The following is a 22,259-nucleotide window of genomic DNA, read 5'->3' as shown; positions in this document are numbered from 1 at the left end:
CAGTGCTGTGTTTATCAGCTAATAAAAGCGAGCTACTGTTAGTGATATGTGTATATACAGCCCACCTATACGGTTATCTGTCATCTTTCCATCACTTAGCAGTTAGATTCAGAGGATGCTCGGAAAATGAATTAAATGCAGCCGTATAGAAATTGTAAATGTCCACCTGGGACTGAAACACTGCAGATGTTCTCTAGTATCTCTGCACCATTCCCATAGTAGCAGAAATTGGACTAAACGCTGCTGTTTCTGTAGTTATATTATTTGCAAAAATGCTTGTTTTGTGCCGATTTCTCCCACTGCATACATGTGCAGATTCTGCAGCAAAAATGAAAATGTGCAATGTTTCAGTTCCATGTTTCAGTCCACATGCATATGGACAAATGTAGTCCAGGGTGATCTATGATGGTAGGAGCCCCCGCCTGCTTGTGACTTCTCGGTCCTGTATTGTATATGGCATGGGACAGTTAAGGCTTGAGAAGGCACAGACTATTAGTGCCATAGATCACTATAGTGATAGGAGTCGCAGTTTCCTGACTGGATTCAGGCTGCGAAGTCCAGTTGATGCATAGATTAGATATTTTTAGCCTGTTGGGTTTTTCCCACAAGACAAGGGATAAGTGAATGTTGGGTGTCTGACCACTAGGACTTCAAGCAAACATGAGAATTGGGTCCCCTATATAAATGGAGCAATATTGTATGAGCACCACACCATTAACTTCTGCAGGAATGATAGAGCACTGTGCTTGGCTCTCATCACTAATACCATAGAAGTGAATGAAATGGCGGTAATCCATGTGTACTACCAATCCATTCACACAGGAGACCCCTGTTCTTGTGACTGCTAGGGATTACACATTACTCTTCTATCTTATGCAAAAACCCTTTAATTTTTGTTAAACCAGATTACAATGCAAAATAAAAGTGCAAACCATGTTCAGTTGCACCAAAAGAGATATTTTTTTATATGAAGCCTGTAGAAGTATGAATACAGATCTGACCTATTAGGCCCAGTTCACATCTGCGTTCAGTATTCCGTTCGGGAAGCCCACTTGGGGACCCCCTGAACGGAATACCGAACCCATGTGGAGAAAAAAGTGCTGCAAGAAGTACTTTTGTCTCTGCATGATTTATGTGGACACTGCGCGGAAAACACACGGACCACATTATAGTCTATAGGGTCCGTGTGGTTTCATTGCTCACCGCTTTTTAATGCATTCGGTATTCCGTTCGGGGGGTCCCCAAGCAGACTCCCCAAACGGAATACCGAACACAGATGTGAACTGGGCCTAACACAGGCAATAATTTAGGATGCATTCAATATATACAGTATGTTTACGTAAAGATGCTATTTTAGTGAGTAAGTGTATCCAATAAACTGTGACCAGCACATATAAGGGTCAATGTCGACTTAATATGTCTAGCAATCTGTTGCTGTATGAAGTTTAAGCACTTATAAAGAATTGTATTTGAAGAGTATTAGGTTTTTGTAGCACAGTTCCTCTCTTGAATTCATTTGCATGTCCTTTTTTTCCTCCATGACCTTGATTTTCTTCATGATAGATCTGCCATTCTGTTGTGGTCAAAATAAAAGAATGTCTTTTTGTTTGTTCCCATTTTTGGAGCCATACATGCTGAGGTTCAGGATATTTTAATGAGTTCACAAATTTTCTTTCACACCTGTTTTTTGCTGTTAATCAGATTAGGTAACGTGTATCATTTCTAGAGGCTCGGAATCTCACGCTGTTCTAAACTATAATCACCAGGTAATAGCCATAGACATTAGCTCCTATGTTTTATTCAGAGCCCCGGAGGACCTTTTATCAGTAGTGCAAAATCATTCACACATTACTCTACGGCTAGAAAACACAACTGTTAAGGGAACAATGCCCATGTATCCACCATCGGACCTCTATATGATATCATTGTATTAGATTAGTCCTATTGATTACCCTCTAGTCCATACTGCTGTCACTACTGTTATTAATGTCCGTTGCTCTAACAATGGACACTAAGTGACAGATGTCTGGTGTCCATCTGCTTTTATGTTCATGAAAAAAAGAAAGAAAAAGGTCATACAGTGGGGCAAAAAAGTATTTAGTCAGTCACCAATTGTGCAAGTTCCACCACTTAAAAAGACGAGAGGCGTCTGTAATTTACATCATAGGTAGACCTCAACTATGAGAGACAAAATGAGAAAACAAATCCAGAAAATCACATTGTCTGATTTTGTAAGAATTTATTTGCAAATTATGGAGGAAAATAAGTATTTGGTCACCTACAAACAATCAAGATTTCTGGCTCTCACAGACCTGTAACTTCTTCTTTAAGAGTCTCCTCTTTCCTCCACTCATTACCTGTAGTAATGGCACCTGTTTAAACTTGTTATCAGTATAAAAAGACACCTGTGCACACCCTCAAACAGTCAGACTCCAAACTCCACTATGGTGAAGACCAAAGAGCTGTCAAAGGACACCAGAAACAAAATTGTAGCCCTGCACCAGGCTGGGAAGACTGAATCTGCAATAGGCAAGCAGCTTGGATTGAATAAATCAACTGTGGGAGCAATAATTAGAAAATGGAAGACATACAAGACCACTGATAATCTCCCTCGATCTGGGGCTCCACGCAAAATCTCACCCCGTGGGGTCAAAATGATCACAAGAACGGTGAGCAAAAATCCCAGAACCACGCGGGGGGACCTAGTGAATGAACTGCAGAGAGCTGGGACCAATGTAACAAAGCCTACCATCAGTAACACACTACGCCGCCAGGGACTCAGATCCTGCAGTGCCAGACATGTCCCACTGCTTAAGCCAGTACATGTCCGGGCCCATCTGAATTTTGCTAGAGAGCATTTGGATGATCCAGAAGAGTATTGGGAGAATGTCCTATGGTCTGATGAAACCAAACTGGAACTGTTTGGTAGAAACACAACTTTTCGTGTTTGGAGGAAAAAGAATACTGAGTTGCATCCATCAAACACCATACCTACTGTAAAGCATGGGGGTGGAAACATCATGCTTTGGGGCTGTTTCTCTGCAAAGGGGCCAGGACGACTGATCCGGGTACATGAAAGAATGAATGGGGCCATGTATCGTGAGATTTTGAGTGCAAACCTCCTTCCATCAGCAAGGGCAATGAAGATGAAACGTGGCTGGGTCTTTCAACATGACAATGATCCAAAGCACACCGCCAGGGCAACGAAGGAGTGGCTTTGTAAGAAACATTTCAAGGTCCTGGAGTGGCCTAGCCAGTCTCCAGATCTCAACCCTATAGAAAACCTTTGGAGGGAGTTGAAAGTCCGTGTTGCCAAGCGACAGCCCCAAAACATCACTGCTCTAGAGGAGATCTGCATGGAGAAATGGGCCAACATACCAACAACAGTGTGTGCCAACCTTGTGAAGACTTACAGAAAACGTTTGACCTCTGTCATTGCCAACAAAGGATATATAAAAAAGTATTTAGATGAAATTTTGTTACTGACCAAATACTTATTTTCCACCATAATTTGCAAATAAATTCTTACAAAATCAGACAATGTGATTTTCTGGATTTGTTTTCTCATTTTGTCTCTCATAGTTGAGGTCTACCTATGATGTAAATTACAGACGCCTCTCATCTTTTTAAGTGGTGGAACTTGCACTATTGGTGACTGACTAAATACTTTTTTGCCCCACTGTACGTTGCAGGACTTTTTCTAAACAGGCAGCTATACATTACGACTAGCCAGGCCAATACATCAGACACTTGTTATAATTTATGGCTAGAGTATACAGTTTTGGTGCACCTAGCCTCTTCTGCCTCTGATGAGCTGGTTTATCCTGCCAGAAACGCGTTAGTTGGGCATTTAGGCAAATTTTCATGAGCCAAATTTTTGGTGTATGTGTGTGTTTATGACTGAGGTAGATAATTGTGGAAGTGTAACGTAAGCTTCCAAGTTAGTGGCTAGCTAGACAAAATGAGTCTGTCCTTTACTGACCTGCTAGCCACATTGTGGATGTGATTGCTTTTTTTGGTGGTTACGTTATTTATTCCACTCAGGCCACCAAACCTATATTGCAGTACAATGGCTGGTGGTGTATGGGTGTGAATAATTTATGGAGAAATTAGCCCACTGAAACTAAGTCACATTGTATCACATTATATCCCCTATTATATCCCCTAATTGGGAGTGCTACCTTGTCTCATTTTATTGCCTCGTTTTCATTAAGCGCCATTTGTATATGGGTAGCTATTGCACAACTTTTTAAAAGGTATCAATAAAAGTTATTTTTTAGTGTACTAATGTTAAGTTTTGAGACCCCATACTACTGTCACTAATTTCTTCTGCCCATACTTCTGTTTCTTTGCTGCTAGGTGATCCTGCTTATCACCCCCCTCATACATATTATTGTCTCTTATGCGTTCTACACATACTGCTGTACCCTAGGTGGTCCTGTAGATGACCCCCAGCCTACACTATTTTAATTTACTGTTTTTTCCACATACTGCAGTGCCCTAGGTGGTCCTGTTGATCACCCCTAGCACATACTATTCTTACTAATTTCTTCTGTCCATATTGTTGGGGCTTTGCTACTATGTGATCCCACTGATCACTCATAGCCCATACTATTGTAACCAGCTGGCTGCTTCTGTCCATGCTGCTATGGTCCTCCTAATCTCCGTATCCCAAATTATGGTAACCTAGTTCTTCTGCCCATATGGCTGTAAGTAGCCTTTGCTTCTGGGTGCCTTTAAAGAGAACTTGTGAGGTTGAACTAGTTTTCTAAACTACAGACATCATGTTCTAAAGGATGAGATAAGCAAATGGATATATTATTTTGTAGCAAAAGATTTGGTATAACTTGTCGTGTATATATTTAAATTTCTGGTCACTCTGAGTTTAGGAGTCCAATGGATGGTTTCAGTCAGTGACTGATAGATATCCATGTATGAAATACAAATGATATATTTTTAGCACACAAATATATATATATATATATATATATATATATATATATATATATATATATATATCAATGTGCTCAGCTCATTCTGCTCTGTAACTTGCTGCTTCCAGAATCCTTTAACCAATAGTAACTGGAACAAGATGTCAGTTTCTTTCTAGCTCTTACAATATGTTATGTCAATTTTGGACAAATAATAATTCTACTGATTATTTTGTTACCCCATTCAGAATTGAGGAACTGAAGGAACTGGGAGACCTCGCTCCACACTGGGACAATCTGCGGCAAAGTGTTATAACACATTATGAAGAAATGCTGAGTGACTACCAGGAAAGCCTTGCAGAGCTTGAAAAATATACAGGTATTAAACTACACCCTTATACGCACATACTAAAACTAATAGTAGGGCACATAAGGTATTCTGTTCGAGAAGTGCACTTTAGATTTAAAAGGGGGAAATAACAGATGACCCATAAGATGGGCTATCTATGATTGGTGGTGGACAGGTATATTGTGTATTCACGTCATGGCGTCCATGACATAGACTACATACATTCCTTCCTCTGTGTGTTGTATTCAATATCATATGTGAAAGGACTCCAAAATGGTAGTAATTGAGTAATAATCCATGGATACGGACTACCATTCATACATTGTGAGTCTCATTCTCAGGAAAATCAAATTGGTGCTTTAGGCATGTGGGCAAATGTGCAAAAAAAAAAAAAAAAAATATCAGAAAAACTCCAAACCAATTCCATGAAAGTAGTATTTAGACGCAATGTGCTGTAAAATCGTCATTAATGTGTTATGTATACACGAGTATTAATTGGATAAATAACATTTGCCTAGATATAGCCTGCAAATCTGAACTCTGAGCCTAATAAAATAGTCTGTGAAGCGTGCAGTTGCCTAGGCGGAGATGACAGCTTCATTAAGACTGATCCATACAATATTTTTATAACTTGCATTAAACACATTTAACGTGTGCAGAGACTAGAATAGAATCGACACAAATGGAAGTCTCTTTCAGATCTTGCTTTCAATGATTTTTTCAGAACCAGCTCACGCATTGCTTGTTGAAAACATCAAATTGTTATGTATTATGACTCATTTGTTCTCAAGCAAGTCATTTTTGTACCTCCAATAATCTATTTTTTTTTATTGAAGCTTTTTATACCTTTTGCGTCTTTTCTTCGGAGGCGTTAACTACTTCTTTTATTTTCTAATTGTTAATCATGTTGTGTACCCACTGCCAAAAAACTCATACTAAATAAGATTTTACATGAAAAATCATGTTTTTGTCCTGCTCTCCACACAAAATCCCCAAGATCTCTTGAATGGTTAAAAAAAACCCTGATAAAATACAACGTCAGCACTCTGGTTGCCTGCTTTCCAAGCAAATACAGGCTGATGTATGCATGTGAATGTGTGGTTAGGCGTCGAGGGTGCCACTGTGGTTGAAATGGCTGCAAGTATGCTGTGCGATTTGGGACAGTAAGCTTTTAGAGGGATAGAAGTAGTGCTTTCTTTGTTTTCTTCTGAAGCGTTGACATCATCAAGGAAATGCATTTACTAAAAAGCTATTATGTTCTGTTTATGCTGACTGGATAGAATTACAGTATTACCCCCTGAGTGCATAACCTGCAGTAGTTTGGGATGAGGCTCACAGAAGTGGACCCGGTGGATGCGCGCCAAGTATCCAGTAGCATCACCTTTCCTCTATTACTATGAAATCACACTGAAAAAGCATTTCATAAACGTGTAGCACGGCGAAAGAAAAAAAACTAAAATGAGTCCCGGGGAACAGGATAATACACCAAGAAGTGAAATATAGAAGAGAGGTCGCGCGTTCATTATTCTTATTTTGACAAGTCAATAAAAATGAGTCGTACTTCAGCTTTTGGCTTTATATAATGCTATATTTTAAGTGCAGCCAAAACATAATGTGTGATAAATGTGCCATCATTTTCACCATGCTGGGTCCCTGTTGTAGACAGCAGGGGTTGTCTGTCACTTAAAATGCATTAGCATATCTGCACATTAAATACTGCTCTGTAGATTACCGAGAAGGTGCATGCTGTGATGCTGCAATAAAAAATCTTTTCATTTCTTAAGATTCAAGTGCACAATAAAATCCAAAGATGAACTGAAAAGATACAATGCATGCACCCTGCGCAGACATGAAGGAAAAACTAATAATAAAAAATGGAAAATAACCATCTGCTTGCTGCAGAACGGGGTGATGCTTACAGTTTTTTTTTAATTCATGTGCTGTTTTTTCCCCAGGGTCTTCTTTCAAATCCAGCTGCACGAAAGGAGAAAAGAGTCTAGAATTTGTTCCAATTAATCTCCATTTACAAAGAATGCGTGTTCACAGCCAAAAGTTAAAAGGTAAAATTACTGGTTTGAAAAAGGAAATTCTTAAAGGATTGACTTTGCAAATCTAAAAGTGAGCAGTTCAAGTGAATGTCTAATTATAATTATTATAGTACCAGTGAGCTCATGTAACTGAGACAGGCAGGGCATACATAGACGAAAGGTGCCCCATAGCAAAAAAATTTACAGACTCTTTATATGGTGCTGGGTTGCAGTATTTAGGCAGGTTCTCTACTCTTCTATTTGCTAACAATGCACCTAGAATGTAGCAAGATAAGGTAACTGGGGGTAAATGGGGCACTTGCCTCGGGTGCCGTCATACACTTGGCTACTCTTGATTAATAGGTCTCTACCTATGTGCAAATAGGAAGAATTTTCCATCAATCTAAGTGAGACAGTTGGAGCTGCTGACTCTATGTAAAACAATAGGAATTGCTCAAACTGTTCACAGAAAAACTTTGTTCACAGTACCCAATGAGAACAAAACTAGTGAAATGAAAACTGCGCTATGATTGGTTGCTCTGGACAACACAGAAGAGAGGTGTCCCATAGTAAAGAACTTAACAGTGTTCTTATTGTGGTGCTGGGTTGTGATATTTAGGCAGATTCCCTACTCTTCTATTTGCTAAAAATGCAATTAGGGGTGTAGCAAGATAAGGTAACTGGGGCACTTGCCTCGGGCAGCGTCATACACTTGGCTACTCCTGACTAACTGGCCTCTACCTATACACAAATAGGAAGACTTTTCCATCAATCTAAGACAGACAGGGAGAAGCCTGGAGCCTGACTCTATGTAAAACAATAGGATTTGCTCAAACTGTTCACAGAAAAACTTTGTTCACAGCAGACAATGAGAGCAAAACTACTCTAGTGAAATGAAAACTGCCCTATGATTGGTTGCTCTAGACAACAAAGACAACATTTTTTTGGAGGACAAGATGTCAGGAATCTGTCTTTATGTTTCCGTATTTTGTATGTGTTTTTATTACTGATAGCAAATTGTATATAAAATTTAAATAATCACAAAAAAGTTTATCAATTATAAAGTAGCTTTCCAAGGATTCTATTTGGGCATATAGGGAGAGATTTATGAAGAGTGGCGTGTTCAGTGCCAGTCTTCATGTTGTCAGTGCTGGCAGAGGATGTGCCTGGTTTATGAATAGGTTTTCTGCTTCCCATAAATCAGATGCCTGCACTGATATGGATGCCAGATTACAGCTGGTGTAGATTTCACGCGTCATTTATAGCAGTTTTCTGGTGTAAATGATGATACATCTGGCAATAACCTATGGCCCTGACCCCAGCACACACTCGCCTCCCACCCTTTATCAGAAAGTGGCCATGGCAGAATTTAAATAGTCCTAAACTTCAGGATTGCTGTTTTATACACCACAAAAGTGTTGAAGATTGAGAAATCTCCCCCAGATAGTCAAAAAATGGCATATTAAATAAAACAAGAGGTCACTGCTGCAGCTAAACACTGGCCTCTGTGGTGACCTGTGCACAAACTACATGAGACTGACTGGCCTCAGCAGCCACGTGCCTTTAGGTAAAGGTGACCGATAAGGCCAGTGATTCTGATCTGACCTGATCCAGCAAGGGTCAAAAATAGTGACAGCCATGCTCTCAGTGCTGAAAGGACAGTTCTGTAAAAGGAGAATCAGTTTTTGCTTGTTTGGTTTTTTTAAGGAAGCGTTCACACTACCGGCGGTGTCCGACAGCTAGTGTCCACTGCGAATGTCCGTGTTATGTCAGTCCAGGTAGCTGCAACGGGGCTAAGGAATAGCAGTAGGGAATCTCGCCCTGCACTACTCCCACTAGCTATCCCGGTCCCTGCCTCACGGGTGTGGGTCGGCTGTACTCAGGCTAAGCCTGACCCCGACAGCTCCTCTCTCACTGATACCGTAGGCCTAGAGGGAAGTGGGAGAAGGAATGCCCTATAAGACCTCTAGGGACTGGAGACTAAAGGGGGTCACCCCTAACGAACAAGTGAAGCTGCTACTGACAGGGACTGACAAGGGTGTGCGCTGACTAACAACACAAGCAGCACACAGGAAAAATGTGGAAAAGGATTCCCCCAAACCAATATGGGAAGGTACCTTACAGTAGGAAACAAACACAGGGAAACTGAGTAGAAATCAAAGGATAAGGCAATTCACTCACACAGTCAATACACACAGAGGGAGGATTGGTGAACACAGAAGGGAAAACTCACACTCCAACTAGTTCACCCAAACCTCCCAAAAACCAACCACGGAACTTCCTCTATCCCAGAACACCACCTACTCCTCCTGCTAAGGCCTAGCACTGTAAAAGAGACACTCAGCACAGAACCATGGGAGGCATGGGTTTAAATACAGAGTAGAGACCACTCCTCCCAGGTGCAAATGGGAGGACAGACTAATCAACCAGGAGAAAAAGCTGCCTACCAGCAGTGCGCACGTGCAAGTCAGAAGGTGTGCACCAATACCCACGACAGGACAACCCCGCAGCGCCAGGATGCCACCCCAGACACTGCGCAGCCAAAAACTCCCCAGGTAAGAAAAACAGAAGGCAATGAACCTAAATACTCCTAACAGTCCGTGCAAAATCTTGCGCGGACATTAGCATCGGACACTAGCTGTGTCCGTGACATTTTGCATTGATTTAAATGGACATCGGGTGCGTTCTTTTACACTCCGTGCCTGTCCTGGCATGTAGTTTTTGCTGTCCATTTGAAAAGTTGAACATCTTTGGGAACGGACAGTTAAGGACAGGCACGGACAGTAAAAGAACGCACCCGATGTCCATTTAATCAATACAAAATGTCACAGACACAGCTAGTGTCCGATGCTAATGTCCGCGCAAGATTTTGAACGGACATTAGCAGCGGACACTAGCTGTCAGACACCGATGGTAGTGTGAACGCTTCCTTAGTCAAAGGGGTTTGCCATTTTCAGACAAATATTGAGAGGCAAATGTTATTGTTTGTATAACAAAAAAGTTATACAATTTTCCCACAGATTTTCTGTATCTGTTCCTCACCGTTTTCTAGATCTCTGCTTGCTGTCATTCATTCTGATTACTTCTAGTGGATAAAAATCAGTCCATGGTCATGCGATGTACAGTCTATGCTCATGCGATGTACAGTCTATGCTCATGTGATGTACAGTCCATGGTCATGTGATGTACAGTCTATGGTCATGCAATGTACAGTCCATAGTCATGTGATGTACAGTCTATGGTCATGTGATGTACAGTCCATGGTCATGTGATGGACACACAGCTGCACAGCTCGTTATGGCAGGTGTCTGATTACTGTGCTGTGACTGTAACAAGCTGTGCAGCTGTGTGTCCATACTCTTTCTTATCTTAGGTCCACTTCTTATATATATTGATATAGTACAGTGATGGTGAACCTATGGCACGCGTGCCAGAGAGGGCACGCAGAGCCCTCCATGCTGGCACGCGTGCGGTCGCCCGGATCGCTCACCAACAGGGAATCCGGTACAGGATTCCCCGTTGATGAGCGATCACTGCCTTCAGTTGTATGTGCAAATGCACATACAGCTGAAAGCTGTCAGGGTAGGCCGCGGATCGCGCGACCGCGGCCTACACTGGCTGCAGAGTTTGACCTCTGCCCCGACGCGGGCGCGATGACGTCATCAGCGCCGCCAATGACAAGAAGGTGGATGCCGGCGGCTCTTCAGGGGTGAGTATGAGAGTGGCTCACTGTGTATATGATGTTGGGGGGAGCGCTTATAATACTTGGTGGGGTGTATGATACTGGGGGGGAGTGTATAATACTGGGGGGGCTTATAATACTGGGTGGGGTGTATAATACTGGGGGGAGTGTATAATACTGGGGGGAGTGTATAATACTGAGGGGGCTTATAATACTGGGGGGAGTGTATAATACTGGGGGGGCTTATAATACTGGGTGGGGTGTATAATCCTGGGGGGAGTGTATAATACTGGGGGGAGTGTATAATACTGAGGGGGCTTATAATACTGGGGGGAGTGTATAATACTGGGGGGGCTTATAATACTGGGGTGGCTTATAATACTGGGGGGTGTACTAAAGAGCATATAATACTGGGGGGGGGGGCTATTTATAAGCACACAATACTGTGTGTGGATGCCACTGTGGAGCATATAATCCTGTGGGGGGGGGACACCTACTGCGGAGCATATAACACTGGGGGGCTACTGTGGTACTGTGGAGAATATAATATTGTGTGGTGGGCCCACTGCAGAGCATATAATACTGTCTGGGGTCCCCTCACTATTTATATCACACAGTATCTGTTTTATAGCAGACGTGATATTAGTACAGGATGTAAGAATATTACACGTAACTATAAAACAGATCCTGTGCGATGTAAATAGTGAAAATTAATTGTTCAAAGTACCAAATGCCGAGACCTTTACATTTCAGTACAACGTTGTTTGTATTATTGAAAGCTCTGTAAAGCCCCACATGACTGTAATTTTTGGTCAGTAACTGTCCGCAATTGTGGATCCGCATAGTATTAAGTCTATATTGTCGTGTTGGCACTCCGCGAAAATTTTGTGGGTTTTGGGTTGCAGTTTGGGCACTCGGTCTCTAAAAGGTTTGCCATCACTGATATAGTAGATATAGTAATTTCCTCTATTTATTTTGGACTGTCATTTTCAACATCATTTACACAGCACAAATTTTAAATTCTCTTAAACTGAGTTCACAACTGAGGAATAAAGGAAACTAAAAGGAATCTAAACATATACAGTTTTTTATGTAGATTATAGCTGTAGAATGTTGTTGAAACAAACTTTTCATTCTGAAATCTGTAATAGAGACAAAATGTAACCAATACTTTTAGATATTGGCTTGTGTTGGACCTAATGAAAACAAGCCATCTTAAACATAACCCCCTTCAAAATGTTTTGTATTACCATAGCAAAGTACCACCTCTGTGTAAATTGGCTAAGCTGGTTCATCTGACTTCTTATACAATTCTTTTATTGCTATTGCTGTAGACAAGCCATTTTGTATGAGAGGGCCATAGCATTTGCTTGTGGACTGTTTTGGTGCTCTAACTTAGAATTTTAGATGACAAGGTGCACCCCAGGGCTAGTGAATGGGAGCTGATCTGTAATAGCAAGATACATTTACACAGTGTACAGAGCTATCGGTTTCCTGCTTCATACTACGTCCAGATGTTAGCTGATCAATGGGGTGCCAGGTGTTAGAGTACCACAGATACGATACCTATTCTAAGACTAGGTCATCAATATGAACTCTTGGAAAATCCATTTAACTTTTTCTTTTCAACATTTTTGATACATTTTGAAGACCACTGTGCAGTAGGGCAGCGGCACCTGATATCAATATGTGTTTTGAGACAGAGTCATTCCTGGCATTAGCTTATTTTATATTTTTCACTACCGCCCAGGGTATCTCACACTTGATATTGGGATCTGTACACTTTGGAGTGCCCTGTGTTCTTGTTTGCCTTCAGTCTCTGTGTAGTTGATGCTCTGTTTGATTCTGAATTTTTATTGCAAGACTTCTGTACTAACCACTGAGCCACCATAGTCCTTGTTCCCTTCATGGCTAATATAGTAGTACTGGCAGTGCAGTTTTTTGTAGCATTGACAAAATTTTCAATTAACACAAAAACTCTAACGTAACATTCGTGTGATGAACAAACACTGGTATAAATGATAATTCTACTTCAAGGCATTGAATGGTTCTTGATCTATATAGTTTCTCTCCAAGTAAAAAGGATAAAGTCTCTTTAAGGAGGAAGTAGGACATCATCAAAGCTGCAGAAATAGACGTATTATTTCTATTCTCAGACATATGTCTCAAGGAACCAATAAAGAAGTAGAGACATAGATTCTCAGTCCAGTGTGTGTGAGAGTGGTCAGCAGGGAGGAGTGACTTACACATCCTTAGACAAATGATGCTGCCCTAGATAGTAATTGAGGAAACCTCCGGTTTATTGCACTCTGTTCTCATGTAGCCTTGGAACCATGCGTCACTTTTATATGCCCATTTCTACAAAATCCTGTAAAGAGTCTGTGGAGTAAATCAACATTTCCAAAGCCCATTGCAGGCCAATATGCAGAGAGGACATTTCATTGCTGTAATTTCCTGTATGTTTTGCCGAGTTTAATCAAGGCTTGTGTATCACGAAATGAATGCGGCACAAAGAATGAAATGACAAAAATGTAAATCTGTAATGAGGAAATCTTCAGTAAAGGAAACGAGCCGTGGTGCCTCGTCTCCTGCTGACAGGAAAAATAACCTCCAGTTTGCTTGGTGTGGCTCTGATTGTTCGGAGTTCTTCTCTTCATCTTCATGCATTATGTAAATGACATGTAACAGTAACAGGAGCTGTGAGTGTCATAAAGATATGATCACTCTCTGCGGCACTCAGAGCATATCACGGAGAGAAGAAAGCACCTGTCAAGCTGGAGATGGTACATTTGCAGTGTTTTATAATACATGACAAAAGTTGTTGATGGTTACATTACTCTTTAGACTCTGCATCGTAAAATGTTTTGACATAGTTATATGGAATGGCTTTATATCATGAAGTGGTTATTTGTGTTAAACTAATGATTCTGTCCCCTAGATACACTCTGGTGGATACATAGTTCTCGTAATAATTACCTCGTGTCACAAACGCATGATTAACTCAAATAAAAGTCACAAATATATCTACATCTATCAGCCGGCATTAGGGGAGATTTATCAAAACTATTGCTAGGGAGAAGTAGAGCAATGGCCCAGAGCAACCAATCAGGTTTCTGGTTTCAGGTCGAAAAATGAGCAATTACTCCGCCGTTCCTTTATACCGATTCTGATAACCGTGTCTGCCACAACCGAAAAATTCTATTGTGTCAACCAATTTAGAAAGAGTTTATTTGACGTTCACGCTTGGTGGTTCTCATTTTTTTTCTATTTTCAATGGAAAAACTACAGGAGCCAGGTGTGAGTCAGATTTGTAACATAATCCTCTGTATAAAATACTGATGGATTCTGGTCTAAGGCTAAAATCACACAATGCAAAACACAGCTAAAAATACTGCGGGAAAAAAAGTCGAAAAAATGCAGCAGAACGCTTTTTCTACAGCATATTTTGTTTTTGCTCTGCCTCCCTGTATAAGTTCATTAGGAAAATATAGATTTTCTTCAAGTAAAACTAACCTGGTAACACAGATGTTTCTGAAAACGCAGATTTTCCATTCGCATTTATGAAAATTGCAGCATGTCAATTATATTTAGCATTTTCCCTATAGGAATAATAATTGCAGAAAGACTGCAGAGAAAAACTCGAAAATACAAAGAAAAGCACTGAAAAAAATGCAATGCGTTTCTGCTACATTTTTTTCTGCAGTGTTTTTTTGCTGCAATTCGCTATGTAGGACCTTAGCCTTATTCAATTTTCCTCCGGTCTCAGAAAACCTCTTTAAAGCGGAGTAAATAAACTTTCTTTTGTAAAAGTGTAATTGTACTTTAATAAGTGTACCCACTGCAGCAGTATTCTAGAATATATTGTTACTGGCGTCCTTTGAGGCACAGACGCAGTGTGGCTGGTTTTCGACAACTTTAATGAGGCCACCTTTTAGCTTCCATATTTTGACCGCCATACCCAGACCTCCTGTGGTTCTTCAGAGCTGAACTTAGTAAGTAACGCCGCAGGCGGCCTGGGTATTGCAGCTGAAATATGGACTCTTTACGACAGTCTGAAACCAAGCTTTTAGCTCCATGTGAGGATCCAATTAAAACACTCCAGTATCCGGCTATAGAGTGACCATTATTTGTCCCTAATGCTGCTAGGTTAATTTGTGGAATGTGTCTGAACAGTCGTGTAGACTATTTTGATCATTGGACATGATCCATGTGGCGCATTACCCCTTACAAGCGGCAGTAACCTTCTTATGCTTTGATGCATAGTGAATAGAATTGTATACTGCCTCACTATGTATTGTTGCTTTATATCAGTCATATGAATGGTTTTTTACAATCCTCAAGGAACAATGATGGTAACACTACTTTCTATGTAAATGCTGCATAGCTTTATTGTGTTCAGAAGTGTTATTATGGGGCTACAGAGTGCGATGATAATTTAAGCTGAATTATTAAAGAAAAAAGTCTTATTGTTCAATTGTGTAGCTTTTGGCTCTAAAAAGACTAATAAATGGAGAAAAAAATCTCTTATGATTCGCATCAAATCTTTTTCATTTTGTTTAAGGGAAACCTTTATTGCTGTGTATGAAGATAGTTTATTTTTCAATGCGGCTGTATGCTTTACCATCATGTATTATGAAAGACAAAAGGCGGCTTTACACATAATGACAAATATGCGTACTTAGCAGTGTCTCATTTACATTTAATTAATGCATAATTCAGACCTTTCTATACTTACAGACAAAACTATAACATATTGCTTCGCACCGTGATGCAAAACAAAGCTGTAACTTGGGATATGGTGACTATTAAAAGCTAGTTAGTTGTGCTTACTTGAGAAGATGAACTAGCTATCTCCAGACTCCGGCTTCCCGCTGGTCTTGTAAATTAATCACTTGTTAATAGAATACGCGCACATTGACCAAGAACTTTATCATATTGCTGCTTGACTAGGTTCAATGTCTTTATTTCTCCAGATGCCCTGTATGATGTTATTACCATTGGTGCCCCAGCAGCACATTCTCAGGGATTTAAGAGCGGCGGCCTCAGGAGACTCCTCACTAGATTTGAGGCAGAAAAAAGAAAGTAAGTTCTGCAATTCAGTACAAAACAATTAATGAATCAAACCATTTGTATTTGTTTTTGGCTTTAATATTACTTTATACCATACATAAATGGATTTTTGCTATAGATTTAATTATAGCCCATATACAAGGTTTTATGGGTAATCGGTTAGGTGGTGTGGTCTGGGATGTGATGGCTGAATTTTCCAGACTGACCATGGTTTGGTTGAACCAGGTTTGCTGACAGTAATTCCTCTTGATTTCTCATATACATGTATGCATAGCTGAACTGTGTGTGCTGTATTTTTAAAGGGAGCCTGTCACCAGGGTGATGCATATTAAACCGGTAACACAATTAGATAGCTAAGGCACCCCTGAATATAATGCCTTTTTACCTCTGAAAAGTCATGTCTCTGTTGCTAAAATTTTCATTTATTTCACAACATGTAAATGAGCAGTCTTGAGCCAAACTGCTATTCGCCACATTGCTCTAATATAGTGGCGTGAACGAGAGGCCAGGTGAAATTTCAACATAGCTACCTGTCCCTATATAAGAAGCCACAGCACGCACAAGAGATTGATTTGCAAGCACAAATGTAGTTTATTTGCTCATTAGAGCTAGATATGTACATAGCTAATTGTCCACCGATTTAAGCTTTAGATAACATTAATTGTTTTCAGATCAAATTGGTGATGTCTCGGTCACAGCGGACCTTTTTGATGCCAGATCTGTATATGGAGTGGTGAATCAGGAAGGGCGGAGCTCATCACTACATATACAGATGTAGCTTGAAAAAGGTCCGTTGTGACCGAAACTCCGCCAGTTTCAGCTTAAATCATTATTACAGCAGTGTGGGGAATAGCAGTTTGGAGCAAAAGAGCTGCCCTCAACGCTCTAGACCAGGGGTCCTCAAACTGCGGCCCGTGGGCCACATGCGGCCCACCAAGCACTTCTGTCTGGCCCCGCCGACAACGCCGGCAGGCGTGCATTTATAATGAAGCTCCTGGGGAGCTCGGGCCAGGCCATGGAGCGCACTTCCCTTTACCTATTGGAGGGCACCACTCCCGATGTCTGTGCGACCTGCTCTGCCTCTGGCCCACTGTTTAAAAAGTTTGAGGACCCCTGCACTAGACTGCTTATTTGCATGTTGTTAAATTAATGAATATCTCAGCAACTGAGACCTGAATTTTCAAGTGGAAAAGTTTATAGAGTCAGGTGAGCCTGACTTATTTAACTGTGTTGCTGGTTTAATATCTTTCACCCTGATGACAGACTTCCTTTAAAGAGGACCTTTAGCTCCTTTCAGCAACTCCAGTTCTTGGCATCTGTTAATAGGCTCTGCTATACCGATTCCAGTACAGTTGGAACTCTTTCTGTAGCCCCCACCATTCCCAAGCAAAAGCAATCAATGCTGCTATCTTTGATGTCTAATATGCTATTTAGACTCTGTATGGTCAGGTGGGCGGTGTAAGGCAGGAACAGAAAAAGGGATTGATTGGAGCTCTTAATCACACCCTTTCCCCTTCTCCTGCCTGACACCGCTCACCTGACATTGTAGAGCTTAAATAGCACATCAGGCACCAAACTTACTGCACTTGTTACTCAGGAATGATGAGGGCTAGAGAAAAAAAATTCCATCTTCACTGGAGTGGTGCTTTTTTATAGGTGCTAAGAACTTGAATTGGTAGAAGTGATGAACGGTCCTCTTTAAATGCAGAATAAACTATTTATCTAAGACAAATGACCCCTTTCCCCCTAACATCTGTAGCTGGGAGGCCTCCATATTATTTATGTTTTTAATTTCTGTATACTAGTGACTGTATGGTAGGAACTAGAAAGTAAGCAGTCTTGACAAATATAATTGAATCGGAGGAGCAGCTACTATTAAATGATGCAAAGAGCTGGAATTGGCAGAGGTGGTGAAAGGTTCTCATTAAAAACCCATCATCCTCGCATATCACACATAACTTGTATGATACAAGTGTGACAAATAACAGAGTCTGCTATGATTTCACTTTGGTCAATGTTGAGTGAATTAATGCCAACTTTTAACATGTCACAAATAGTTCTATGATAACAGTAAAATAATAGGTTCCTGTTGAAATAAAATATATGAGCAGCTGACATGATAAAATATACTACAGCAAAATAGGCCCATTGCTTTCATCTGAGCGGCCATTCTTGATACTTACAGGCATGCCAGTTTGCCATTGTGTATCAGTGGGGAGTATCATTACTTGTGGCCCTTCATATAGCCGCCATTATAACATGAATTAAAAGGAATCTGCCTTCACAAAATCTATGCCACTTTATTGTAGGGGACGGTTAGTGTCATTACTGCGTATCAAGTGTAATCTTACAGCAAATAAGCTTTTAATTGTTATGTATTTGCCCAGGACATGGCTGCATGTTATGGCGTCTCTGAATTTTCCTGTGGTCGTTGTACATTGGCACCTGTCAACCTATATGTTAGAGGGGGTACTGGCAAAAATGAAAGATCTGGCGGGTGGGGCACATGCCCTTGGTACCGAATGTGTTTGAATATGGATATAGACTAAGGCCCCATGTTGCGAGTTGAAAATGTCCGGAAATGCGTCACGGTTTTTCCCACATTGCTTTTCACAGAAAGTGTGCAGAGTTTTCCTCTGCGGATTTTCTGCATCCATTATGCCTGTATGGAAACCTCCAGCATTTCTGAAGGTATAAATAACATACTGTGATTTGCAAAAACACAAGCATTATTGAAATCCCAGCATTTCGGCTGCGGGTTATTTTCTGCAATGTGTGGAAGAGATTAGCCAGAATCCTATCCATTTTACAGTTAGTGTAAAATACCACGATTTTTGCCGCAGTGTTTCCATCAAAGCAAAGTTGTGATATTTATGCTATGTGTGCCCCAGCCTTTTCTTGGCCTGAAAATTGCACAAAAAAAGATAACTGAAGTATATTATTGGTTCAGAAGCAGTTGTGGTAGTGTTAGACTACCGGGAACATTGTAAATAAGGCCACATTTATATGACCATAATAAAAGTACATTTTAGTACCTGTATTGTGGCACCCATATCCAGACTTCTCACTGTTCACCTGATTAGAACTTAGATCACCTTAAAATCTAAGTAAAAGAAGCCTTAGGGTCCATTCACATGGAGGAAAATGGTGAGGAATTTGGTGTGAAATTTCAGCGCTGAAAAAAAGCCTCCCATTGACTTCAATGTGTTCCTTTTTCTGCTAGCATTTCTGCACCAAATTCCTCACCATTTTCCTCCGTGTTAATGGACCCTTAGGGTTCACGTATATAGCTTCTCCCTTTGCTATAAATATGGAGAACTACAGAGGTTTTTATTTTTCACACTAGAAGGAGCCTTTTCAGCAATGTAGTGCAACTCTGTATCAAACAACTGTATAACTGGTCCCATCGGCTCCTTGCCCATATGCTTGAGTCCATAGAGTCATTTGGCAACCATTAACTATGCTTTTGTCTGTCCTGTAACGTTACGAAAGTCCCAATGGCTTTGAGCACATTTCTGGCACCTAGTAGCATCTGTCACTTTCTGACCTCCCAGTGATTATTTTATGTTAAGGACTATGCAATATAGACATGGAAGGGGGTAGTGTTAGTGAGCTCTGCGCTGTCAGGTGCTCCAAGGTATCTGCTAAATTTTTGTATACTGTATCTATGCCTTCAGCATAGGAAAAATAAAAAAAACCTCATGAATATGTAGATTAGAGATGAGCGAACAGTGTTCTATCGAACACATGTTCGATCGGATATCAGGGTGTTCGCCATGTTCGAATCGAATCGAACACCGCGTGGTAAAGTGCGCCAAAATTCGATTCCCCTCCCACCTTCCCTGGCGCCTTTTTTGCACCAATAACAGCGCAGGGGAGGTGGGACAGGAACTACGACACCGGGGGCATTGAAAAAAATTGGAAAAAGTCATTGGCTGCCGAAATCAGGTGACCTCCATTTTAGACGAATAGTGGATTTCAAATCCGGGTCATATGAGAATGTGAACTTTGTGACTATGAGACAGGGATAGCTGTACAGGCAGGGATAGCTAAGGATAACCTTTATTTAGGGGGGAATGTTATTAAAAATAACTTTTTGGGGCTCTATCGTGTGTGTAATTGTGATTTTTGTGAGATAAACTTTTTCCCATAGGGATGCATTGGCCAGCGCTGATTGGCCAGAGTACGGAACTCGACCAATCAGCGCTGGCTCTGCTGGAGGAGGCGGAGTCTAAGAGCGCTCCACACCAGTCTCCATTCAGGTCCGACCTTAGACTCCGCCTCCTCCATCAGAGCCAGCGCTGATTGGCCGAATTCCGTACTCTGGCCAATCAGCACTGGCTAATGCATTGTATTGGCTTGATGAAGCAGTGCTGAATGTGTGTGCTTAGCACACACATTCAGCTCTACTTCATCGGGCTAATAGAATGCATTGGCCAATCAGCGCTGGCCAATGCATTCTATTAGCTTGATGAAGCAGAGTGTGCACAAGGGTTCAAGCGCACCCTCGGCTCTGATGTAGCAGAGCCGAGGGTGCGCTTGAACCCTTGTGCAGCCTCGGCTCTGCTACATCAGAGCCGAGGGTGCGCTTGAACCCTTGTGCACACTCTGCTTCATCAAGCTAATAGAATGCATTGGCCAGCGCTGATTGGCCAATGCATTCTATTAGCCCGATGAAGTAGAGCTGAATGTGTGTGCTAAGCACACACATTCAGCTCTACTTCATCGGGCTAATAGAATGCATTGGCCAGCGCTGATTGGCCAGAGTACGGAACTCGACCAATCAGCGCTGGCTCTGCTGGAGGAGGCGGAGTCTAAGATCGCTCCACACCAGTCTCCATTCAGGTCCAACCTTAGACTCCGCCTCCTCCAGCAGAGCCAGCGCTGATTGGCCGAAGGCTGGCCAATGCATTCCTATACGAATGCAGAGACTTAGCAGTGCTGAGTCAGTTTTGCTCAACTACACATCTGATGCACACTCGGCACTGCTACATCAGATGTAGCAATCTGATGTAGCAGAGCCGAGGGTGCACTAGAACCCCTGTGCAAACTCAGTTCACGCTAATAGAATGCATTGGCCAGCGCTGATTGGCCAATGCATTCTATTAGCCCGATGAAGTAGAGCTGAATGTGTGTGCTAAGCACACACATTCAGCACTGCTTCATCACGACAATACAATGCATTAGCCAGTGCTGATTGGCCAGAGTACGGAATTCGGCCAATCAGCGCTGGCTCTGCTGGAGGAGGCGGAGTCTAAGGTCGGACCTGAATGGAGACTGGTGTGGAGCGATCTTAGACTCCGCCTCCTCCAGCAGAGCCAGCGCTGATTGGCCGAATTCCGTACTCTGGCCAATCAGCACTGGCTAATGCATTGTATTGTCGTGATGAAGCAGTGCTGAATGTGTGTGCTTAGCACACACATTCAGCTCTACTTCATCGGGCTAATAGAATGCATTGGCCAATCAGCGCTGGCCAATGCATTCTATTAGCTTGATGAAGCAGAGTGTGCACAAGGGTTCAAGCGCACCCTCGGCTCTGATGTAGCAGAGCCGAGGGTGCGCTTGAACCCTTGTGCAGCCTCGGCTCTGCTACATCAGAGCCGAGGGTGCGCTTGAACCCTTGTGCACACTCTGCTTCATCAAGCTAATAGAATGCATTGGCCAGCGCTGATTGGCCAATGCATTCTATTAGCCCGATGAAGTAGAGCTGAATGTGTGTGCTAAGCACACACATTCAGCTCTACTTCATCGGGCTAATAGAATGCATTAGCCAGCGCTGATTGGCCAGAGTACGGAACTCGACCAATCAGCGCTGGCTCTGCTGGAGGAGGCGGAGTCTAAGATCGCTCCACACCAGTCTCCATTCAGGTCCGACCTTAGACTCCGCCTCCTCCAGCAGAGCCAGCGCTGATTGGCCGAATTCCGTACTCTGGCCAATCAGCACTGGCTAATGCATTGTATTGTCGTGATGAAGCAGTGCTGAATGTGTGTGCTTAGCACACACATTCAGCTCTACTTCATCGGGCTAATAGAATGCATTGGCCAATCAGCGCTGGCCAATGCATTCTATTAGCGTGAACTGAGTTTGCACAGGGGTTCTAGTGCACCCTCGGCTCTGCTACATCAGATTGCTACATCTGATGTAGCAGTGCCGAGTGTGCATCAGATGTGTAGTTGAGCAAAACTGACTCAGCACTGCT

The 22,259-nt window shown here is 41.9% G+C and overlaps 1 protein-coding gene across 5 annotated transcripts in view; it reads left to right on the top strand.

Annotated features, from left to right (window-relative positions):
- INPP4B (inositol polyphosphate-4-phosphatase type II B) overlaps nt 1-22,259 on the top strand; it is a 469,700-nt gene that overhangs the window by 351,787 nt on the left and 95,654 nt on the right. For all 5 annotated transcript variants that reach the window (XM_075288123.1, XM_075288124.1, XM_075288134.1 and 2 more), the window contains 3 exons: nt 5,180-5,310; nt 7,236-7,340; nt 15,963-16,071. In XM_075288123.1, the coding sequence (XP_075144224.1) occupies nt 5,180-5,310; nt 7,236-7,340; nt 15,963-16,071 (345 nt within the window). The remainder of the gene's footprint in view (nt 1-5,179; nt 5,311-7,235; nt 7,341-15,962; nt 16,072-22,259) is intronic.

Source organism: Leptodactylus fuscus, chromosome 1, assembly GCF_031893055.1.
Source record: "Leptodactylus fuscus isolate aLepFus1 chromosome 1, aLepFus1.hap2, whole genome shotgun sequence".
In the NCBI taxonomy this organism is placed as follows: domain Eukaryota; kingdom Metazoa; phylum Chordata; class Amphibia; order Anura; family Leptodactylidae; genus Leptodactylus; species Leptodactylus fuscus.
Note: the sequence above shows the minus strand (reverse complement) of the source record. Positions and strands in the feature narration are given on the sequence as shown.